The 25,310-nt window shown below is 42.9% G+C and overlaps 1 protein-coding gene across 2 annotated transcripts in view; it reads left to right on the top strand.

Annotated features, from left to right (window-relative positions):
- LOC129828146 (adhesion G protein-coupled receptor L1-like) overlaps positions 1-23,709 on the top strand; it is a 118,140-nt gene extending 94,431 nt beyond the window's left edge. For both annotated transcript variants that reach the window (XM_055889460.1, XM_055889461.1), the window contains 10 exons: positions 1,238-1,447; positions 1,921-2,141; positions 2,453-2,519; positions 2,753-2,844; positions 3,776-3,944; positions 5,896-6,051; positions 7,102-7,198; positions 11,007-11,129; positions 15,197-15,214; positions 15,357-23,709. In XM_055889460.1, coding sequence (XP_055745435.1) covers positions 1,238-1,447; positions 1,921-2,141; positions 2,453-2,519; positions 2,753-2,844; positions 3,776-3,944; positions 5,896-6,051; positions 7,102-7,198; positions 11,007-11,129; positions 15,197-15,214; positions 15,357-16,282 — 2,079 coding nt within the window. In that variant the 3' untranslated portion in view covers positions 16,283-23,709. The remainder of the gene's footprint in view (positions 1-1,237; positions 1,448-1,920; positions 2,142-2,452; positions 2,520-2,752; positions 2,845-3,775; positions 3,945-5,895; positions 6,052-7,101; positions 7,199-11,006; positions 11,130-15,196; positions 15,215-15,356) is intronic.
- The last annotated feature ends 1,601 nt before the right edge of the window (positions 23,710-25,310 follow it).

The following is a 25,310-nucleotide window of genomic DNA, read 5'->3' as shown; positions in this document are numbered from 1 at the left end:
GGAGTTGTTCAACCAGTGCTGTGAAGATATTGTGTAAAATAATGAATTTTAAGAATTTATCTGCACTGTATGTTTGTTAGCTAGCTAGCCATCCAATTGTAGAGGAAATTCCATTCATTTTTCACAGTAACTGCCAGTATGCCAACATTCTATTCAAACAATGCAGTCAATCCACATCCATAAACTTGCTGAAATCAGTTGCTGATGGAACATTGAGGGTTTATTAAATAGCCCCTCTAGTAATTTAACAGGATCTCTATGACACAGCACATATTGATGGCCGTCACTAGATAACACACCCACAGTCATAATTATGATTAAGCTCCACCCATTCCTACAATAACCCCACCCATTTCTACAATTTCTCAAAACAGGAAGTAAAAGCAGGAAGTAAAAACAAGAAAGTCATAGACATAGCTATGCATGCAAGGACTGACCATGCATGATATCCAAATGATAGTTTTAACCATGTTTTTTATGCTATACATTGTTTGTTTACATTTACTTTGTTTACAAACAGAATAAACAAGCTTATTTTTGAAGTCCTGATGTTGAACACAGTTGAACTAAGCTCATTTATAAGTAATATTCTTCAAGAATCAATGGGTGCATGTCATTAATTTACAAGGCAAAAAATGTATGTTACAACTGCTGATTGCCCCTTTAAACTAAATAAAAACTAGTCAAGTGAATGTAAAACTAACTGAAACTAAACTGAATTTGAAACAATATTCTTCAAACTAATAGATATAAAAACGAATATAAAAACACTAAACTATAATAACCTTGGCACACACACACACCTACATGCGCACACATACACACAAACACACACATGCATGTAAACACACACACACTTACTCAAACTACTCTCTCTTTCTCCTTCCATCTCTCTCTCTCTCTCTTTATTTCTCCCTCCCACGCACTCACACTTACAAATTCATGTCCTGCAACTCTGACTGACATTCACTTGAATGTGAATGTCATGTATTTTTTCAGGATGTCTCGTCTCCTTGTCTCTACATTTTAGCTGAATGTGAATACATTTACAAATATAAACTCTCTCTCTCACTCTCACCCTGTCCCTCCTTGTCTTTCTCCTTGTCTCCCATCATTCCTACCTCCCATTCCTTTCCTCCCTATATCTGTCTCCCCTCACCTCTCCTCTTCCTCTTCTCCCCCATCTCTCTCCCCCACCCTATTCCTCCCTCTCCATCCCCACCATCCCTCTCCACAGTACCCTGGGAGGATGCACGAGTTGATCCTGTTTGTTATCACCTGGGTGGGCATAGTGATCAGCCTGGTGTGCCTGGCTATCTGCATCTCTACCTTTTGCTTCCTGAGGGGCCTGCAGACCGACCGCAACACCATCCACAAGAACCTCTGCATCAACCTCTTCATCGCAGAGCTCCTCTTCCTTATCGGCATCGACAAGACCCAGTACCACGTGAGTAGGGGAGGGGAGAGGGAGAGAGGGACATGTAGCCTGGTTCCAGATCTGTTTGTGCTGTCTTGTTAAGTCATAAAGACATTGTCATGTGGCATGTAAAATAACTGATCTGGAGCCAGGCTAGGGGGCAAGTGCCTCGTACATGGAACACCTAATAGAGGACAGAGAGACTTCTGTCTCGCACTTGGAACACCATCAGACAGACTAAAGGGGAAGTGATTTTCATTATGGACCATGAGAATGAAGAGGTCCTCCATTATAGGGCTTGAATGACCCTATGCTGTCCTTTTCTGAATTTTACTCACCTTCCTTTGCTATTTTCCCTTTCTCTTTCACTCCTTTTCACCCCTCTGTTTTTTAAATCTCTATTATTATTTTATTTTACTCTCCTTCTCATTCTTTCTCTCTCTCACTCCCTGACCTCCCTCTGTCTCCCTCTGTCTCTTTCTCCTTCTCTCTCTGTCTCTCAGATTGCCTGTCCGATCTTTGCTGGGCTGCTTCACTTCTTCTTCCTGGCTGCATTCTCCTGGATGTGTCTGGAGGGGGTGCAGCTCTATCTGTTGCTGGTGGAGGTGTTTGAGAGCGAGTACTCCCGCAAGAAGTACTACTACCTGTGTGGCTACTGCTTCCCAGCTCTGGTGGTGGGCATCTCGGCAGCCATAGACTACCGGAGCTATGGGACCAAGAAAGCGTACGTGTGAAGCAGTCCCTTTTCACCTGTAGATTGAGAGACAGGATTATGCTAGTTTAGAGTGCCTAGACTATTCCCCTAACAGGGAATGTAATATGGAGTGTAGTGTGAAGAGGATTGTTCTCTTCGTTGCCTTCCCCCCATGGACAAGGGTTTTGAACAGAGTTAGCCGAAGCCTGCTGATTAGCTTCTATAAGATATCCTCCGAGACAGGGGATGAGTGTGTGTGTGTGATTTGTGTGTGTGTGCATGGGTGCATGTGTGCGAGTGTGACTGTGATATTTGAATCTTTTCCTTTGTCCCATGTCTAGGTGCTGGTTGCGGGTGGATAACTACTTCATTTGGAGCTTCATTGGCCCTGTTTCTTTTGTTATTATGGTACAGTCATTCATTATGATGCTATTATGACCAACTGTATTACATTCTTTTTCATTCAGGCTACTTACTTATTTACTTAATCCTCTTAGTTCCTGGAGGAGCATAGGGCCTGTACTAAAGGCTAACTTCACAAATATTACAACAATTTAAGACCAGAGTGTGTTCTAGGATTCCACTGAATGTGTTGTAGAGGTGTGTAACCTTTGACCCCCCCCCCCCCCCCCCCCCCCTAGCTGAACCTGGTGTTCCTCATGATCACTGTGCACAAGATGACCCGCAACTCCTCTGCCCTAAAACCTGACTCCAGTCGCCTCGACAACATCAAGTGAGTCCCTCTCAGCAGAGGTTAGGGGTCAGTGAAGCCTCCCAGGTCATGTGATTAGGGCATTTCCTGTATCAGTGAGACATAGGTTGGAAATCTGAAAAAATGAAGGAAAAGCAGAATGTTTATCATATTGTCCAGACTGGTTACATAGTAAATGTAAATCCAGGACACTTAAATTAGTATATGTTACGTTTGGTATGGTTACATAAGACAGAAGGTTACTTAAGGCAAAAACAAAAGTAGGGTGGTTGTTCGGGGTTGATGGGTGGACAAATAACATAAACGTCTAGAAACCCAAAGGTTGAGTGTTTGAATCTCATCATGGACAACTTTAGCTAATTAGCAACTTTACAACTAGTTACTACTTTTTAGCTACATTGCAACTACTTAGCATGTTAGCTAACCCTTCCCCTAACCATAACCTTAACCCTTTTAGTTAACCTTTCACCTATCCCTAACCTTAACCCTTTTAGCTAACCCTAACCTTAACCCTTTTAACTAACCCTAACCTTAACCCTTTAACCTAACTCCTATCCTTAACCATAAATCCTTAACCTTAAATCCTAACCTCAAGAGCTAGCCACCTAGCTAACGTTAGCAACAACAAATTGGAATTCATAACATAGATGTTTTGAAATGATGGAGATCCACAAATGAAAACATACCATACGAGACGTAACATATCATACTACATTTAGTTTCACAGATTTACGTACAGTATAATATGAAATGATCTGAGACCACGTTGTATTGTCATAACAATGAGTCATTTTCAAAGCAGATATTCCAGATAACAGGTTCAAAGCCGGTACAGTTGAGATACATGCATCTTAAGGCAAAACAGCCATGCTGGGTAGCGGGTTGGCTGGGGTCTGTGTGAGTGGTTTCATTGTGATGCTAAGCTAACATTAGCATGCCCTCTCCTCCCCAGGTCATGGGCTATTGGGGCCATCGCCCTGCTCTTCCTGCTTGGTCTGACCTGGTCCTTCGGCCTCCTCTTCATCAACGAGAACACGGTCATCATGGCCTACCTCTTCACCACCTTCAACGCCTTCCAGGGCATGTTCATCTTCATCTTCCACTGCGCCCTGCAGAAAAAGGTCACTCAAACACTCACATATCTAAAGTGACCTTTTCTATTGAGTAAACTAAGCATAACATTTAAATAGACATGATGGAATATAATTACAATCTGCAGCCTGATTTATGTTGTTACTTTCCCTTAATAATTCCTGTGAGAAGGAGGTGATTATTTAACCACATTTTAATTAAACAGGGTAATTATGCACGGTACATCACTAGGTGCACTATTCAGAGCTCTGTCTATTTGAAATGTTAATTTGCTCAAAGCATGTATGTCTTTGCGTGATGAAAATCTTGCCCTAAAAGGTCTGAGTCCGTATGTTCAGAATGAAAAATCCATAAATGTATAATTCTTGTGTAATTTATATGTCTAGGCTACATTGAGGTTTTTCTTTAGCTGTTTTAGGCTATCTGGCATTAGCCTTAGGGCCTAACTGTACATTCACCAACAGCCTACATGCCAATCGGAAAATTATTTTGGGAACGGGTAGAAAAGTTCACTTTGACCCACGGAGGCAAAAATAACAATGTCAGAGTTTAATTCAAGAGAAAAGCTGCAAAATGGAGAGTTGAAAATAAAGAGAAGGGAAAGAAAAGTAATGATTGTGAAAGATTTGAAGTGGTAAAAGAGGATGATAGCAGTGCTGCTATGTTATGTGTGATGTTATGTGTGATGTTATGTGTGATGATATGTGTGATGATATGTGTGATGTTATGTGTGATGTTGTGTGTGATGTTATGTGTGATGTTATGTGTGATGTTATGTTATGTGTGATGATATGTGTGATGTTATGTGTGATGTTATGTGTGATGTTATGTGTGATGTTGTGTGTGATGTTATGTGTGATGTTATGTGTGATGTTATGTGTGATGTTGTGTGTGATGTTATGTGTGATGTTATGTGTGATGTTATGTTATGTGTGATGATATGTGTGATGTTATGTGTGATGTTGTGTGTGATGTTATGTGTGATGTTATGTTATGTGTGATGTTATGTGTGATGTTGTGAGTGATGATTGTGAGCCACTATACAAATTCAACAGTCACAAGACGGGGACTTCAGACAGGCCTATGGCACGAGAAGGGAACTGTAGCCGACTGTTCAGATGGGTTAAATGGAAACGGAAATACGGACACTATAACCTCTCACATAGTCTTATTATTAACTCCTGCAGAATTAAGCATTTCTTGTAGTAAAATGATACACCAAATGTAGGCTACATTTTGATTCTGGAACAGGAGTGGAGAAATATGATTCTTTCAGCATCTTGAGAGAATGCGAATGTGCAGTTAGATACTGTCTGTAAAGGTGCTCTCTTTATCAACATCATAAAAGCTGATAGTATTTCAACCACATAAAATATGCATCCAAGCCGAACTGAAATCTTAACAGAAACATGTTGGGTCGTTTTTCGTTTTTTTTTGTTATTCCATTTTCTCCCCGGTCCCTAAACATCTTTCCGCCACGAAAGAAGCAGAGATGACAGAGAAAATTTTAGCCTACCGATATTAACTAGATTGAAGGATTCATTCTATCAATTTATGATCTTATTCTGGTGAGCAATGGTTTATTTAGGATTCTAAGGCAACATATAATGACAGAAGAGTAGCTGCATGTATCTAATTATAGACAAGATGACTAACTAATAGCCTACCAAAATGTCGAAAATTATAAGCAGAAACATATCTAAATCAAACAACAACAAAAAGTCTTGCACCCTCTGTCAAAAAATCGTTCGGCCGTCTCTGACTGTAGCCTACAGCACATTTTCTATGTTAGCAGGTTAGGGTCCGGTGCAGATTTTCACTTTATCACATATAGTTTTGCGGTTGAGGATGGGTTATTAACAATTATGGGCAGGTGCAGGTGAATAAACAGCAGACCCGCGCACCACTAGTGTGTATGTATGCGAGTCTACTGCTTACATGTGTGTGTCTAAGCCATGTTTGCCCTCTCTATCCATGCAGGTCCATAAGGAGTACAGTAAGTGTCTGCGTCACTCGTACTGCTGCAGCCGTACTTCCACCACCAGCTCCCACGGCTCCCTGAAGAACTCTGCCCTGCGTGCCAACAACCGCTACTACACTGGCAACCAGGCCCGCCACGCTGCCGCACACAGACAAGTCAGTGAAAGGACATACACACACGCACAGACACATACACACCACACACACACACGTGCACGCATGCATACACGCACAGACTCTAAAGGACTACATGGGTGCACACACAGGCCACATCATGCCATACACAAACCCACAGATTACGCGTACATGCACCAATCTACAAAGTGTAGGCCTGTCCCATACCTAATTCTCTTTGACAACGCTCCAAACACACACACACAATACACTCTCAGTCTCCAGTTGACATACCGGCTATCACACGCTTCACAAATCTAATCAGAAACCTTCATCTCTATTTGGATCTACCACGTCTCAATCTGATGTTGTTTATCTGCGTGTATTAACTTGTTTATGTTAGTATGCCTGCTGCGTGAGCTTATTTACTTCATGTATCTCTGGTAGCATGTATGTGTTTGCTTAGTAGTTTTAGACAGATCCATGCAAGCTTGGCATGTTCCAGCCTCACATAGTTACAATATCATATTGTTTATTCCTGTCTATCTATCTGTCTGTCTGTCTTGTTCATTCCTTTCTGTCTATCTATCTGTCTGTCTGTCTTGTTCATTCCTTTCTGTCTATCTATCTGTCTGTCTGTCTTGTTCATTCCTGTCTATCTATCTGTCTGTCTGTCTTGTTCATTCCTGTCTGTCTATCTATCTGTCTGTCTGTCTTGTTCATTCCTGTCTATCTATCTGTCTGTCTGTCTTGTTTATTCCTGTCTATCTATCTGTCTGTCTGTCTTGTTTATTCCTGTCTATCTATCTGTCTGTCTTGTTAATTCCTGTCTATCTATCTGTCTGTCTGTCTGTCTTGTTAGTTCCTGTCTGTCTATCTATCTGTCTGTCTGTCTTGTTTATTCCTGTCTATCTATCTGTCTGTCTGTCTTGTTAATTCCTTTCTGTCTATCTATCTGTCTGTCTGTCTTGTTAATTCCTTTCTGTCTATCTATCTGTCTGTCTGTCTTGTTAATTCCTGTCTGTCTATCTATCTGTCTGTCTGTCTGTCTTGTTTTGTTTCACTGTGTGCTTCTCTTCTCCGGCGTTCCAGAGTCGGATCCGCAGGATGTGGAACGACACGGTTCGGAAGCAGACGGAATCTTCCTTCATGGCGGGAGACATCAACAGTACTCCTTCACTCAACCGTGGTGAGACTCCCCACCCCCTTAACCCCTCTCTAACCCCCCTGCTGTCCCCCTCTCCAATCACGCACACCTCTATTGCAAGCTCATCAGAACTGACAGACAGACAGGCAGAACGAAGTAGGAGCACCACTGAGTCTACTGTCAGAGACAGAGAGCGAGGAAGAGGAGCCAGTGTACATTGACACGAGCAATAGCCTGAGCAGCCGGTGGCATACCGTCGCCGTGGCAGCCATTGTCATGGGGATCATAATTATCTGGGAGGGAGGGAAGAGTTGATGATGACAAAGAGGTAGTCACTATATCAACCATCACTCTTTATGTTAATTTCATCCATTTTGTTTTTAATGAACTGATTAGCGTATGAGCTGGCTGGGGGTAATTAGTCTTATTGAAGAGAGTGACAGGAACAAGTGAGGGAGGGGGTGCGAGGAGAGGAGGAGAGAGTAAGAAGAGAGGAGGGGAGGGGAAGGAGATTCGCTTTCCTGGAACTGACGGAAGAAAAATTATACACTGAGTATACCAAACATTAGAAACACCTTCCTAATATCCTCTCTACAAGGTGTAGAAAGCATTCCACAGGGATGCTGTCCCATGTTGACTCCAATGCTTCCCACCGTTGTGTCAAGTTGGCTGGATGTTCATTGGGTGGTGGACCGTTCTTGATAAACACGGCAAACTGTTGAGCGTGAAAAACCCAGCAGAGTTGCAGTTCTTGACACAAACCGGTGCGCCTGGCACGTGCTACCGTACCCCATACACAATCCATGTCTCAAGGCTTAAAAATCCTTCTTTAACCTGTCTCCACTCCTTCATCTACACTGATTGAAGTGGATTTAACAAGTGACATCAATAAGCTTTCACCTGGATTCACCTGGTCAGTCTGTCATGGAAAGAGCAGGTGTTCTTAATGTTTTGTTTACTCAGTTTATAGGGAAAGAGGAAGGAGGAATTGAGGGATAGAGGAAGCTGGGATAAAGAGAGGAGGAGGGATAGGTGAAGGATGGATAGAGGAGGGATAGAGCTACAGGGAGAAACACTAAACAAAGCCGCTGCCAAGTGCGAAGTCCTTTCTTTTCCCGGGCGTTTGAGAAAAGTTTGTCGTTGTTGGCAGAAAGCGAAAGATGGCCGCTCCATTAGAGAGACAGAGAGAAAGAACGAGAGAGCGAGAAATAAAGAGAAGGAGAGACGCTATCATGGAGCAATAATTAAATGGGACGAATCTCGACGAGAGCCGCTGTCTTCGTTGTTATCGCTGGCATCTCTTATCTCTTTGATTTCCCCACTTAACTTCTTTATCAACTTGTTTCTCTTCAGACAATAGTGATCTATGCAGGAGACAAGGCGTGATGAGGCTTCCTCCTCTCTGAATGAAGCTCCCCAGCTTCCCAGTGCCTGCCCTACTTTCTCTCTCCAACACTTAAAAGTTGTTGTTTTTAAATTGTCGACAGGATATTCTTCCGAGGTGTTTCTCCACAGTGTGAGAGAGACAGGGACAAGAGAGAGAGAGAATGAGAGAGGGGATAAAAGAGTGACTGTGTGCGTGAGGCAAGAGAAAGAATTGGAGAGTGGGTGATGGGTGAACGAACTAACAAAGAAATGAAAGAATGTGAGTGTTTTAGTGTGAAATTCTCTCTGTCTTTCTCATTGTCTCTGTGATGAATGGTTTGGTTGAGACCTGAAGGTTGCACTTCGCCTTAGACCACTCTCCGTCATGCTGTCCTATTTTTAATTTCATGGCATTTCTATTCGACCGCCTGGGGCTGAAGCCATACATGGGCATTACAGAACATTCTCAATGTTCCATTTCTTTGAATTATATTTGTCTAAAGGTGGCATTCGCATTTCACTGTGAAATGAACTGTGTTTCAATGACTGCACTCTCTGACTACGTAATGATATGCATTAGTATTCCCCTTTCGACTACGTTGTAAGATACAGAACAATATTCCAAATGGCAACGCTGCCTGCAAACAGCACCTTTCCGCTGGAAATGTATTTTACTCAAAGGTTACAATAGCAAGGTAAAAACATTCAGGGGTGTACTGTAAAAGGCATTACCCTGTAGAACATTACTGTGATATACATATCCTTATCGATTTGAATATGAATTTAACATATTTTTAAATAACCTGTCAATGGCCTGTATTCCTATGTATAATTTTAATTATGTATTATGTATAATATTCATTATGTATTATATTTTGAGGCATTGTTATCACATTTATACAGTGCCTCTAATTATATTGTCTGTTATATTTTTGTATTATCATATCAAATGTTGTTAATATACCAAAACAAACCTAAAAATGTTTATGGTAAAGTAGATGTTTATGGTAAAATAGATGTTTATGGTAAAGTAGGTGTTTATGGTAAATAGATGTTTATGGTAAAGTAGATGTTTATGGTAAAATAGATGTTTATGGTAAAGTAGATGTTTATGGTAAAATAGATGTTTATGGTAAAGTAGATGTTTATGGTAAATAGATGTTTATGGTAAAGTAGATGTTTATGGTAAAGTAGATGTTTATGGTAAAGTAGATGTTTATGGTAAAGTAGATGTTTATGGTAAAGTAGGTGTTTATGGTAAAATAGATGTTTATGGTAAAGTAGATGTTTATGGTAAATAGATGTTTATGGTAAAGTAGATGTTTATGGTAAAATAGATGTTTATGGTAAAATAGATGTTTACGGTAAAGTAGATGTTTATGGTAAAGTAGATGTTTATGGTAAAATAGATGTTTATGGTAAAGTAGCTGTTTATGGTAAAAAATAGATGTTTATGGTAAAGTAGCTGTTTATGGTAAAGTAGATGTTTATGGTAAAATAGATGTTTATGGTAAAGTAGATGTTTATGGTAAAGTAGATGTTTATGTTAAGTTGGTTGTTATGGTAAAGTATATGTTTATGGTAAAATAGATGTTTATGGTAAAGTAGATGTTTATGGTAAAATATATGTTTATGGTTAAGTAGATGTTTATGGTAAAATAGATGTTTGTGGTTAAGTAGATGTTTATGGTAAAATATATGTTTATGGTAAAGTAGATGTTTATGGTAAAATAGATGTTTATGGTAAAGTAGATGTTCATGGTAAAATAGATGTTTGTGGTTAAGTAGATGTTTATGGTAAAATAGATGTTTATGGTAAAATAGATGTTTGTGGTAAAGTAGATGTTTATGGTAAAATATATGTTTATGGTAAAGTAGATGTTTGTGGTAAAGTAGATGTTTATGGTAAAATATATGTTTATGATAAAGTAGATGTTTATGGTAAAATATATGTTTATGGTAAATAGATGTTTATGGTAAAGTAGATGTTTATTGTAAAGTGATGTTTACGGTAAAGTAGATGTTTATGTAAAGTAGATGTTTACGGTAAAGTAGGTGTTTATGGTAAAGTAGATGTTTATGTAAAGTAGATTTTATAGTAAAGTAGATGTTTATGTAAAGTAGATGTTTACGGTAAAGTAGATGTTTATGGTAAAGTAGATGTATATGGTAAAGTAGATGTTTATTGTAAAGTAGATGTTTACGGTAAAGTAGGTGTTTATGTAAAGTAGATGTTTATGGTAAAGTAGAAGTTTACGGTAAAGTAGATGTTTACGGTAAAGTAGATGTTTATGGTAAAGTAGATGTTTATGGTAAGGAAGATGTTCATGATAAAGTAGATGTTTATGGTAAAGTAGATGTTTACGGTAAGGTAGATGTTTATGGTAAAGTAGATGTTTATGGTAAAGTAGATGTTTATGGTAAGGAAGATGTTTATGATAAAGTAGATGTTTATGTTTTATGATGTTATGTCTCTTTCTCTTAGCCACCATGGGAAACCACCTCCTGACCAACCCAGTGTTACAGACCCGTACCGGCACCTCTCCCTACAACACCCTACTGGCTGAGAGCTTCACTCCCCCTTCTCCTGGGGTCTTCAACTCCACCGGTAAGTAAACCTTAGTATGTATGTGTGCGTGTGCGTGTGTGCTTCTGCATATTATGCAAATATATTTTCTTGTTTTTTTGCGTCTCAATATTTTTCTGTCTGTTAGTCTTTTTATGCCTCATTGTGTGTGGAGGATGGAAAAAGTGTGTGTGTGTGTGTGTGTGTGTGTGTGTGTGTGTGTGTGTGTGTGTGTGTGTGTGTGTGTGTGTGTGTGTGTGTGTGTGTGTGTGTGTGTGTGTGTGTGTGTGTGTGTGTGTGTGTGTGTGTGTGTGTGTGTGTTTCACTGGCGGTGAGTGTATGTATCTGTCAGACGGATTCGGCAGTAGAGAGAGAGAGCCGTGCCAACTGCCTAGCCATCTGGCCAGGTCTCTAATCCTGCCTTGTTGATATGAAGAAGCAGAAATTGATTAGAAGTAAAGCTTCATCTGTGACTGAAGTAGAAATCTTGGGGACAGCTTCCCTTCTCATACTCTCCCCAGAGTAAATGTGTCACATAATGCTGTGATAATTCACAGAGAACAGCAGAAGACAGCGGTGGCTAGAGTGATTGGGACAGTGGACTCCATTCAGATTCATGTATCTGATTTGTTCAGGTTTATGGAGCATTTTGATTGTAGGATTTCAATACTATAAATACACTGAGTGTACAAAACATTAAGAACACCCGCACTTTCCATGACAGACTGACCAGAAAGCTATGATCCCTTATTGATGTCACCTGTTAAATCCACTTCAATCAGTGTAGATGAAGGGGAGGAGACAGGTTAAAGAAGGATTTTTAAGCCTTGAGACAATTGAGACATGGATTATGTATGTGTGCCATTCAGAGGTGGAATGGGCAAGACAAATGATTTAAGTGCCTTTGAACGGGGTATGGTAGTAGGTGCCAGGCGCATCGGTTTGGAACTCAATATTTGTAACGATCGTCTACTTCGTCCTCCTCCTCAGACGAGGAGAGGCGAGAAGGATCAGAGGACCAATGCGCAGCTTGATAGTTTGACATAATGATGTTTATTAAAGTAAAGATGAAACACGAAAACACTTCAACAAACTACAAAACAAATAACCTATGTAGACAGACCTGGACTCGAGAACTTAAAATGACGAAGAACGCACGAACAGGAACAGACTACATACACGAACGACAAAACGAAACAGTCCCGTGTGGTAGACATACAGACACGGAAGACAAACCGAAACAGTCCCGTGTGGTGCAACATACACAGACACGGAAGACAACCACCCACCACAAACAATGTGAAACAACCTACCTATATATGGTTCTCAATCAGAGGAAAACGTAAAACACCTGCCTCTGATTGAGAGCCATACAAGGTCAATTAAACCTGACACTTAACATAGAACAAACAACACAGACTGCCCACCCAGCTCACGTCCTGACCCACTAAACACAACTATACAAAAGGGAAACAAGGTCAGGAACGTGACAATATTAGGAATGTGTCCTTAATGTTTTGTACACTCAGTGTATATACTGTTGAAGTCGGAAGTTTACATACACTTAGGTTGGAGTCATAAAAACTCATTTTTTAACCACTCCACAAATTTCTTGTTAACAAACTATATGTTTGGAAATGTGCATGACACAAATCATTTTTCCAACAATTGTTTATAGACAGATTATTTCACTTATAATTCACTGTATCACAATTCCAGTGGGTCAGACGTTTACATACACTAAGTTGACTGTGCCTTTAAACAGCTTGGAAAATTCCAGAAAATTGTGTCATGGCTTTAGAAGCTTCTGATAGGCTAATTGACATCATTTGAGTCAATTGGAGGTGCACCTGTGGATGTATTTCAAGGCCTACCAAACTCAGTGCCTCTTTGCTTGACATCATGGAAAAATCAAAAGAAATCAGCCAAGACCTCAGAAAAGAAATTGTAGACCTCAACAAGTCTGGTTCATCCTTGGGAGCAATTTCCAAATGCCTGAAGGTACGCAATCCCAGAACAACAGCAAAGGACCTTGTGAAGATGCTGGAGGAAACAGGTACAAAAGTATCTATATCCACAGTAAAACGAGTCCTATATCGACATCACCTGAAAGGCCGCTCAGCAAGGAAGTAGCCACTGCTCCAAAACCGCCACAAAAAAAGCCTGACTACGGTTGGCAACTGCACATAGGGACAAAGATCGTACTTTTTGGAGAAATGTCCTCTGGTCTGATGAAACAAAAATATAACTGTTTGGCCATAATGACCATCGTTATGTTTGGAGGAAAAAGGGGAAGGCTTGCAAGCCGAAGAACACCATCCCAACCGTGAAGCACTGGGGTGGCAGCATCATGTTGTGGGGGTGCTTTGCTGCAGGAGGGACTGGTGCACTTCACAAAATAAATGGCATCATGAGGTAGGAAAATTATGTGGATATATTGAAGCAACATCTCAAGACATCAGTCAGAAAGTTAAAGCTTGGTCGCAAATGGGTCTTCCAAATGGACAATGACCTCAAGCATACTTCCAAAGTTGTGGCAAAATGGCTTAAGGACAGCAAAGTCAAAATATTGGAGTGGCCATCACAAAGCCCTGACCTCAATCCTATAGAAAATTTGTGGGCAGACCTGAAAAAGCATGTGCGAGCAAGGAGGCCTACAAACCTGACTCAGTTACACCAGCTCTGTCAGGAGGAATGGGACAAAATACAGAGTACTTGCTCTGTGCTCCCTCCTCTCTATCTCTTCTCTATCTGTGTGCTCCCTGCCTGACTGAGAGGGAGTGTGCCAGCCAGTAGAGAGTTACTATAGTAGCAGCAAGTTGTGTCGTCGTAGAGGCCTGAAATTGTAGACAGCATCTCTGTTTAATATTTTAAACACTCTCTGCACAATGCGTCAGGCAGCCTGACGGCCACGGGGTCCGGCTCAGCAGCGGCAGGGACATTTTTAGAACCCTGAGAGGAGAGGAAGTAGGAAGTGTACTTCATTAGAATGTCTAATTAGCCCTTCCACCACCGCCATAGCAACCGCCGACGAGTCTTGATTAAAATCATACCACGCATTAAAAATTAAATCCACACCGAACCGCAGTCTAATGCGGATTTGCTTAGGGAAGCCATGCCTCTCATTTCGATGCGATCACTCTGATGATGGCAATTTGGGAGGAAAATCACAACATTTTTTGGTGTGTTGAAGGCGCGTCGTAGAATAAGCATTACTGCTACTTTATGAGATGGTGGTGCATGCATTATGGATGCACTGAATCACAGGCTCGCAGACAGCAGAATATACCCCAGTGGCTTGTGTGTGTGTGTGTGTGTGTGTGTGTGTGTGTGTGTGTGTGTGTGTGTGTGTGTGTGTGTGTGTGTGTGTGTGTGTGTGTGTGTGTGTGTGTGTGTGTGTGTGTGTGTGGTGTAAATGATGGTGGATTATCATGTCAAAACTACAAGTTGTGTGTTTGTTTATGAGGCCGTGTGTGTTTGTGTGCCTGTGTTTTATCAATGATTTATAGATGATTTACACTAGATGACTAACAGGAGGCGCTGTTTTGAAGCCACTACTCCTCCATCTTGGCACACCCTCACCGTTGTAAAATTTTGGGGGGGGAGCTATGGAAAAGCATTTATTAATGTCTACATTTGTTTTTGCCACGTTTATTATATTATAGAGCTAAACATCAAATAAAAAATATATATCATTTTTGGTTCTAACATTTCTGTCCCCACTACAACATCAAAATACATGTCATTGTGTTCCTGAAACATTGAATTAACATACTGTATAATTCCATTAATTCCTATGAAGGACTGCTTCTTCTGAGGAGTGCCAATATGGCTGACCGTTGGCTTCAAAGCCTCTTACTGGCTAATACATTGGCTTGTATATTTGTTTCAGTGGTTTGACTTTTGTTGTGGGTATTATTGGCTGATGTGTTCTCTTGTTAGTCTTTATCATAGCAATAAAAGCTATTGATTGTAGAGAGAGGGGGTGAGAGAGGGAGAGCAAAATAGAGCGACAGAGAGAGAGAGAGTGATGAAAGAGGAGGAGTAAAAGTGACTCACTCACCAGTATTTTTCATTCCTTTCTTTGTGGCTTCTCCATGGATCTACAGGAACCTTCCGTGACCCAAGTATGTCCACGTCTATAAACCTTTATGTTACTATCAGTGTGTATTATAGTGTTTACACAAATATTATATTTTCTCCAAATAATAATGTTTAAGTCATAATTATATTTAATAACCCCTATGTGTGTGCTGTGTGTTTGTACAGAGAACACTCTGTGTAAGGCCCGTGAACCATGTGGTATGGACACCCTGCCCCTCAATGGTAACTTCAACAACAGCTACTCCCTCCGCAGCGTGGGGCCGGTGGGCGGCGGCGGGGGCAGCTGTGACTTCCTGGGCGGGGGCATGGGGTGTGCAGACACCCCCCCTCCCCTCCTCAACCCCCGCGGGTCTGAGACCCTGGGCGGTGACGGAATACGGCGCAACCTGTCTGACGCAGCTGCCTTCGAGAAGATGATCATCTCTGAGCTGGTGCACAACAACCTGCGTGGGGGAGGAGCTGGGGGCGGGGATAGGGTCTGTGGTAGTCTGGCGAGGGGCCCTCCTCACGGCGGAGTAGGCCGAGGCACGGGAGTAGCTGTGCCAGAGCCAAGCATCAGCCTGGACGACGACGAGGACTTCCTGTCCAGAGAAGGCGGGCACCAGAGGACGCCGCAGGACATGGAGCTGCTCTACAAAGCCCTGGAGGAGCCGCTGCTGCTGCAGAGAGCCCAGTCTGTCCTTTACCAGTCTGACCCCGAGGAGTCAGAGAGCTACACGGCCGACCTCACAGAGAGCCTGGGCCACAGCGGCCACAGTGGGCACAGCGCCGGAGGTCAGGGGTCTGGGGGACAGGGGCCTGACTCTCCCGCCAGGGACTCCCTGTACACCAGCATCACCAACCTGCGAGACTCGCCCTACCCAGACAGTAGCCCCGAGCCCCTGGAGGTGGTGCCCCGCTCGGCCCAGCCCCCTGAGGAGCTCTATTACAGCTCTGGGAGGCCCGCCCTGGGGTCTCGAGGAGCACCCATGCAGACCTTCTACCAGGCCCCGCCCCCCAGGAGGCCCAGTAGGGAGGGGGAGGGGCATCCCGGCCAGGAGCCCACCCACAGCGAGGGAGATGGACAGATGCAGCTGGTCACCAGCCTGTGACTGGAACCGGGAGGATGCGGACGGGGACCAAGATGATGAGGATGAGGATGAAGGCTGGCTGGTTGCCTCCTCAGAACCCGCCTCTCTCTCTTTCTCTCGCTCCTCTCCACTTCCTGCTTGATTGGTTGCCTTTTTTCCCCTCTTTATTTGTATTGAAAGATGAGCGAACAAATTTACATTTAAGGAGAGTTTTAGCTGTCTCCACGGCAACAGTCTTATCCTAGAGAACCTCCGCTGTCTGGTGGAGATGAATGATGGCTGAGTTGTTCTTCCCTGGAACATTCACCCGCTCTCTCTCTTCAACATCCCCCTTTCTCTTGGCACGCAGCAGACAGATGCCAAGTCCAGCACTCTGAATGTACCAATCCAACAAACCCCTTATACCTTACAGAGCTACAGATATTTCTCAACTTAACTTTGTTCAAAGTCAATTTTATTTAATTTTACTGAATTTCTACAAACATTCCTCTAGAGAAATGGTTCTCATTTTCTAGTTCCCTTTTCTCTTTCCCTTTTTCATGTTCCATCTCTCTTTTTGTTCACTCATCATTTGCTCGGTGTAGTTAGCTGTGGAGACAGGGGATATACTGTAGTAGCCTATTATACCATAGGAAAAAAATCTCTGAAAGCTACTTCAGTGTTGCCAAAAATACATTTTCCCAGCCAGAACAGAAACTGGAGCATTCACACACACACAGACATACACACACACACACACACACACACACACACACACACACACACACACACGCTCACTCACTCACAGAAGTGCTTGTTTCTGAACATCAGACACAACCCTCCATCTGAGTAAAAAGAAGCCAGACAATTGTTCAGACAAGGTAGTTGGAGCTGCCTAAGAGTAGTTGCCTTTATTTTATCTTGCTATGAACTGACTCTTATGTACAGAACTAGAGGAGAGACTGAGGAAGTAGGAAGTACAGCACAGGACAGGAAGGCTGTTTGAGGGGTCAAGGGTCAGGGGTCAAGAGGTAGATCTTTAGGACTCGAGGAACGGACAAGGACTTTTTTTGTGTGGCTTTTTTGTTATTTTCTTCAGACATTTGAAAAGTAAAAGACTGCTTTACTAACTTTGGAGAAGAATATGTTATCTTGGTGACTTTCTGTTGCATCACCCGGAGGGTTATTAAGGGACAGATTGTGCACCCTTTAAGAATGGATGCCCTCTTCAATGGATGTGTACACGTCACCTGTGTGTGGTTGTGACAGAATGGACTCTAAATGTTGGAACCACTTCAGCCGTTACGCAAGTCTAACCCTGTACATATGAACCACACAAACTACAGTACTTACTCTACTCCTACCGTGTAAATAGAGAAACCAGATGAAGAAAAGCAACAAAAAAGTAAGAAATACTAAAAACTGACTTCTTGTACTGCAACAAAACAACAAAAGAAAAAAAGAAAATGTTTTGGAGTTTGTGACCTGAATGATGCACTCTATCTCTCTGCCCGTCATTCTTTATCTTGCTCTCTCACTGTCGTTCTCTTGAGTCATAACTAGTGCTGTGCCATTCAGTGAAAATCTCTCGAACAGAAAAACAGAGAGAGAGAAAGAGTATGATGGGTGGTAGATTTTGCATACAAATAAAAACGTTTTAAAAAAGTTCTGGCACAATTTTATGTAATATAATCCATTACATGTTGTTAATGTTTGACCTTTGACATTCCCAGACAGGAAGTGCTCAGTGTGGGCGGGGGGAGGGGGGATAGATGTCATAATAACATGTCATACTGTGCCTCATCACGGGCGTTCCAATGCATTGTGGTTCAAGGACAGCAGCCATAATGTGATTTTGGTCAGTAATGTATTGTTTGAAAGGTTATATCCTAGATATAACTAAATTATATAATTTTAATATGATGGGTTTTAGCATGTCAGATAGCATTTGTTTTCTATCAAAACGTCTTTCATTTTGCTGTTTCTAACAAATAGTTTCAGCATTATTCCAGAGCCTAATGTGACAATGAATTCAGTGTGTGTGTGTGTGTGTGTGTGTGTGTGTGTGTGTGTGTGTGTGTGTGTGTGTGTGTGTGTGTGTGTGTGTGTGTGTGTGTGTGTGTGTGTGTGTAAGTGTAAGTGTGTGTGTGTGTAAGTGTGTGTGTGTGTAAGTGTGTGTAAGTGTGTGTGAGAAAGAGAGCGTGTGTGTGAGAAAGAGAGCGTGTGTGTGAGAAAGAGAGCGTGTGTGTGCGAGAGAGTTTGTGTGTGCGTACATGTGCAGGAGAGTGTGTGTGTACATGTGGGTGTGTGATATGCTCAAGCATATGTACCATATTCGTGGGAATTTTGTAAGTGTGTACATTCAAAAAGCTATTTTTGTTGGGTGAATTGAATGCAAATCAGAGGAAGGGGACAGTAATTCTATATCTAGGAGAAAGCCTTTTATTCTATTAGCTTCCATCTCAAAGACAAGGGAGGCCAGCTGTGTCTGTGTGGCTGTTCCTGCGGGTTCAGCTACCAAACTGGGACACTTCAGGCTGCCTCACAGGATCTTGAGCAAAGAACAATGACAGGGTTTGTTCGAAATGGCACCCTATTTCATATGTAGTGCAGTACTGACCAGGGCCTCCCTATGGAGTGAACTACTATTGACCAGAGCCCTATGTAGTAAACAACTATTGACCAGAGCCCTATGTAGTGTTCTACTATTGACCAGAGCCCTAGGTAGTGTTCTACTATTGACCAGAGCCCTATGTAGTGAACAACTATTGACCAGAGCCCTATGTAGTGAACTACTATTGACCAGAGCCCTAGGTAGTGAACTACTATTGACCAGAGCCCTATGTAGTGAACTACTATTGACCAGAGCCCTATGCAGTGAACTACTATTGACCAGAACCCTATGAAGTGAACTACTATTGACCAGAGCCCTATGTAGTGAACTACTATTGACCAGAGCCCTATGTAGTGAACTACTATTGACCAGAGCCCTATGTAGTGAACTACTATTGACCAGAGCCCTATGTAGTGAACTACTATTGACCAGAGCCCTAGGTAGTAAACTACTATTGACCAGAGCCCTATGTAGTGAACTACTATTGACCAGAGCCCTATGTAGTGAACTACTATTGACCAGAGCCCTATGTAGTGAACTACTATTGACCAGAGCCCTATGTAGTGAACTACTATTGACCAGAGCCCTATGTAGTGAACTACTATTGACCAGAGCCCTATGCGAACAAAGACAGAACTTGGAACAAAGATGCATGCTGTGTTCAAAATGTAACCATAGGGCACAACTTTTCACCAGGGCAAAAGTTGTCCACTATGTAGGGAATAGGGTGCCATTTCAGACACAGACAGTGCAGTCAGAATGACAGGCCGAGTTGACCAATGGGACCATCCAGTCAAAATGACAGGCAGATTTGATCAATGGGACCATCCAGTCAGAATGACAGGCAGAGTTGACCAATGGGACCATCCAGTCAGAATGACAGGCCGAGTTGACCAATGGGACCATCCAGTCAGAATGACAGGCCGAGTTGACCAATGGGACCATCCAGTCAGAATGACAGGCAGAGTTGACCAATGGGACCATCCAGTCAGAATGACAGGCCGAGTTGACCAATGGGACCATCCAGTCAGAATGACAGGCAGAGTTGACCAATGGGACCATCCAGTCAGAATGACAGGCAGAGTTGACCAATGGGACCATCCAGTCAGAATGACAGGCAGAGTTGACCAATGGGACCAGAATGTCAGAATGTTGCGTTGCAGTATGAAAGCCAATCCAGAGAGAAACCATCCATCAAACCAGAGACGTATTCATGAGGTTCCTTCCCCCTAAAATCTGTCCCAACCTTTAAAAGCTCTTTATTTGTGTATTTTTCTAATGCTTTATTTATCTCTATATTTATTTATGTATTTGGAATATTTATTTCTATGTTCATTTATTCATACTTTATTTTTAATTTTTCAAGATCTCTGTCTGTACATAGCTGAGCTGTGCAATGCGAATGCTGAAATAAGCCCATTTAAATGTGCAGTACATTTAGGCAAGTGGATGGATTCTCTAGTGTCCACTTCAGGGTGACATTTGGTTAGGGCCTGGGTGTCCCACTTCTTCCTAAAGAGTCCTAAAGGGCACATTGACTTTATTTGTGGCTCTTGGGTAAGAAAGAGAAGGATTGAGAGCCGGGATAGAATTAAGAATATATTGGGTTTTTCCTCCATTTCTTCTTGGTAGAGGAATCTCTCTTAGTTCAGACTCAGATAGGAGGCCCTGTCATCAGCATCCCAGGTATTCTACAGGAGGCATGTGTGCAATACTGTGCTGGTGTGTCTGACTTGGTTTAACATTGAAACGGCCTGGTTGGGTAGTGTTACTATATGCCTACCACTGGACCGCTGTGTATGTCTGGGTTTACAGAAGGATCCCAGAATTATGCACATTTTCTTTTGCTTGTTACTGGAAATATTAATTAAACATTGGCCTTGCAGCTCATAGTTAATTCAATAGGAGCATTGACCGGTCAGCAATGGACAATTGAATGTATTTTGATTAGAAGGAATAAAGAAAAGTGAATGAATGCCCTACATTGACCGCCATCATTATCATCATCACCTCCTACACCTTTATTGATGTGATCTACAAAGTTTACCTTTAGCTGGTAACCTCACAGGGACAGACACTGTTTACGGACAGACTCACCAGGAGGGGAAGAACCTGCATCACCATCTCCTGTGTAGGCTCTCTCTCGCTCGCTCTCTCTCTCTCTTTCTCTCTCTCTCTCTCTCGCTCGCTCTCTCTCTCTTTCTCTCTCTCTCGCTCGCTCTCTCTCTCTCTCTCTCTCTCGCTCGCTCGCTCGCTCTCTCTCTCTCTCTCTCTCTCTCTCTTTCTCTCTCTCTCCCTCCCTCTCTCTCGCTCTCTCTCTCTCTCTCTCTCTCTCTCTCTCTCTCTCTCTCTCTCTCTCTCTCTCTCTCTCTCTCTCTCTCTCTCTCTCTCTCTCTTCCCTCACCTCTCTCACTCCATCCCATCTTATTCCACCAATGAGCTCTCTTTTAGCCCAGCATTAATCCCAGAGTTTTGTTTGGAGATCATTTGTTTGTCTAAAGCTTTGTTTACACCAGATTGATATCTCAATAAACAGTGGAGCCGTACTGTATTGTGGTAATGCTAGTGATTATACAGCAGAAAGCACTGTAGGACCCAGAGTCCTGCTCAATGGGAGTTTCACCCCCATCTAAATCCCTATGTTACCTCTGATTAGGATAATAACACTGGCTAATCATTTACTGGGCTGAGACCACAGAGGGAGAGACCTCTATACACACACACAAACACACTTTCTCTCTCTCTCCCTCCCCCTCACTCTCTCACCCACTTCCAGCCCACCACTCCCTGCACGTGCATCTAGCCCCTACGTCCATGTGTGCGGGCAGGTGGATTGAAGGTTCTTATGGGATAGAGTTGGAGTCAGTCTGTCCCTTCAGTCTGCGGCCCCTGCAGCTCTACCCGAGTAGAACAGTCATCTCTCAGTGTTCCAATAGACAGCAGAGGACACTGTGATCTGACAGTAACGTTGCCCTGCTGCTGACCTTCTCAGATGGACTGTTTCTCTCCCAGATTTGTGATGCCCATATCCTGTGACCTCTGCGTTAGTGTGAAAACATGTCAGTGGTTCCTCTGCAGCGGAGCGGAGGAGAGGAGGAGCACTGGGTCATGTAGTCTATCCCCAGGGAACTGCCATAAAGGGAGCGGTGTCAGGACATGTGATGTCACAGTTGGCCAGGAACAGAGTGTGTGTGGGGGGAAGAGTGTCAGTGTGGATGTGTGTTCGTGCAAGGTTATACAGGAAGCAGAGATAAGGATGTGATTTATTGTTCTAGATGCCTTACTGTTGCCGTGGTGAGGAGTCAGGAGGTTCCAGTTGATCAACTAACCAGGCGCATTAGATCAACTCCACTGGCCTCACAAACCCATTGTAACAGTAACACAGAGGTCTCTGTCTGTGTAGTGAAATTATTGAGATATAATAGGAATCAACTGCCACATCTACTGGACAAGGGAGATTTTCAGAGTGATAAGGAATGCAACAGGCTTTCCTACAGAGAATAATAAATTAGTACTATTTTGTTATTGGTCTCTTGTTACGTGTCCACATGACTATATACAGTACATATATCATAGTTTTAAGAATATGTAGGAGTATGATTACACAAATGCAGTGACAAGGATTGTGCTGTTTATTTTTGTGTTGGGTAACTGTCTGTCCATGGAGCTGAGTTATGGCTCAAAGCGGCGGCCATCTTTTATACACAGGGTGGGACTACAACAGATGGATTTCTGGGTAGGGTAGGCTGGGTACTCTACACCCGGAACGTCTGGTCCAAAATCAAAAGACAACACACACACACACACATACTACACGCATAGTGACACACATACATGTCCAGTCAGGTTAGGTAGTTTAAACTACTGTGTACAGTGAAGTGGCGCTAGAGATCATAAAAGATCATAAGGGATTTACCGTTTACATGTTCAAAGTCGATCCACGTAACCGTAGGAGTTAGGAGCAGGCTGACGTTGACCTATTCATTTTTGTAGGCATGTTTTTCTATTTCTGAACACACATCCCAGTACTCTGGCTCCTCTGACTGTGTGACTCTGATCTAAACTGTGTCTGAAACTCTGCATGTGTGGATGACTAACGCTATGGGACACTGATGAACCATCTCTGTAGTGAGCAGCTCCATGGGACACACATACTCCCCACGAGGCTGACTGGTCACTGTAGGCTAGAGATGCTGGTCTAAGTGGCCAGCCACCTATCAAGGTCTATTGGTGAGTGTTCTGCATGGCTGTAAGTGTAAAAGGGCAGTGTCTGGGAAATGTGCATGAGGTGTTCTGGGCTCTATACTGTAGGAGGGGCTGTGATACTGTTAGTAGCAGGTCAGTATGTTCATTGGTCAGACCCAGCCAGACAGTATTAGACATTAGGAATGAGCAGACAGATAGACAGTCTAAGGCAGAGAAGTGTTGGTAGGAGATAAGTGACGACTGGTAGAACTGTTGCTGAGTGTATGGATGGAAGGGCTCAGTTTGGGAGGTTCATCATCAGTAGGAACTTTGAGGACTGAGTACTGATCGTGTGCCATTGGGGTGATGATAATGTGTACATCTCCATTTAGAGTACTTCTCTTAGATTTGACTATGATGGGTTTTTCTCCATTCATTTATTCTGTACTGCTGAATCCTTTCTAAAGACAGGTTGATGTAAAACCTTGATTCAGTTTTGTTCTTTTTTTATTTGAGGACTGGTGTGTGATTCTTTTCTCACGTCATTGCTTTGACAGCTGTCTGTCTATCTGGGCCAAAGGGGTGGTGGTTTTCTGTGAGCGTTTGCGTCATCGCAGGTCAGCGCGACCCTGTATCAGCACATATTAATAAAAAACTCTTTAAAATCAAACTACCTTGTGTCAATAATGGACTAGAGTTTCCCTACAATCTTTCCATGTGCATTCATTCTAATGCTGTGTGGGTCTCTTTCAAGCTGAAAATGAAAAGGTGTCTTTAAGTGCTAATGATTTATTCATGGTTTGGCCTGCAGGGTGATGGGATCTGAGTACGGTGGCGTATTAAACCTCAGCCTCGTACCAACAGGAGTACAGGACTCCCTGCCTCTGCCTTGCTCTGAGTAAGCTCTATTCTCAACCACATGCAGATGTAACTGTGGGTGGGTTGATTATTTTTCTTGTCTTCAATCCAAGGCCTTCAAACAAACAAAACAATCAAAGAAAGGCGAGAGAAAGGAGACGTTGTTTCTATACGAGTCATGCTCTCACTCCCACTCAGGGTTGGTTGGTTAGCGACTGGTCCTGTACCCCCACCATGATTGGAAGACGACCAACAAGGTTATTCTATGTTGAGGAGGTGAGGAGGGTGAGTTCATGCTGAGAAATCAACGCTTGTTCATAACCACTGGTCCTGTACGCCCACCATGATTGGAAGACGACCAACAAGGTTATTCTATGTTGAGGAGGTGAGGAGGGTGAGTTCATGCTGAGAAATCAACGCTTGTTCATAACCACTGGTCCTGAGCACCAGTGGCAGACATTGACAACAGAGGTGGGTGGTTTCAGTCAGGGCTGGGCAGATTACTTAAAACATGTGAAGAGCTGCTTAGGTATACCGTAGACTTAGTGAGCCGTATGATAATGCAAACTGCAGATCACATGGATAGCAGTATGGTGCAGTACTGTACAACCACCATTTTGGATGATTCATAGCAGAAAGCCGGCCATTCACAGGAAGTGAAACTACATTAGTGAGTTTGCCATGGCAACAACAAACTACAAGCATGAATGTTTCTGTAGTGTTCACTTCCCCTTAACTTATAGTTTGTGATGTGAGGGCCCTACATTGAAGTGAAGAGGTTTGTAGTACAGTATCCAGCCTCCCTTGAAAGCTCCTTGTTACTGATAGTGTGTCATCAGTGTTTGATAAGTGTCTCCTGGAGGGGTTCGTTTCCTTGATGGCTCATAATCCTGGCCATTGTAGAATCTGATCGTTAGCTAATTAGCTCTTAGCTAATTATTATGTGCATCAGAGCGTCTTAATTCATAATTATATGGCTTCCTACTACCATCATCATCAATCCTGTCCCTCTGCTCCTTTGCTCTGTCCGCTTGGTGTGTGTGTGTGTGTTTCATACAAAATATAATGTGTGTGTTTCATACATTGTAGTACATGTATGATACACACACTCCTCCCTCTCCTGGCCCCTACTGTGCCCCCTCAGTGGTAGTCACTGTGGGGGAGCTCTCCAGCCTTAACCACCCAGTCACCCCACACTTCAGCACTGTTACAATAAAAGACACACGTAAACACACGCCTAGGGCCTACTAGGCAGACAGATAGAGGGGGAATCTGCATCATTCACACAGCCTCCGTGACACCCCAGATACACTCCTCCACTCCCCAGCACTCACAGAGCCACAGAGGTGAGGCCATCTCAGCAGAAAGGTAAAAATAGCCCTTGCCAAGGTTAGTGGCCATTTTGGGCACTCT

Source organism: Salvelinus fontinalis, chromosome 2 (assembly GCF_029448725.1).
Source record: "Salvelinus fontinalis isolate EN_2023a chromosome 2, ASM2944872v1, whole genome shotgun sequence".
NCBI lineage: Eukaryota > Metazoa > Chordata > Actinopteri > Salmoniformes > Salmonidae > Salvelinus > Salvelinus fontinalis.
The sequence above is the reverse complement of the archived record's forward strand: the minus strand, read 5'-3'. Positions and strand labels throughout refer to the sequence as shown.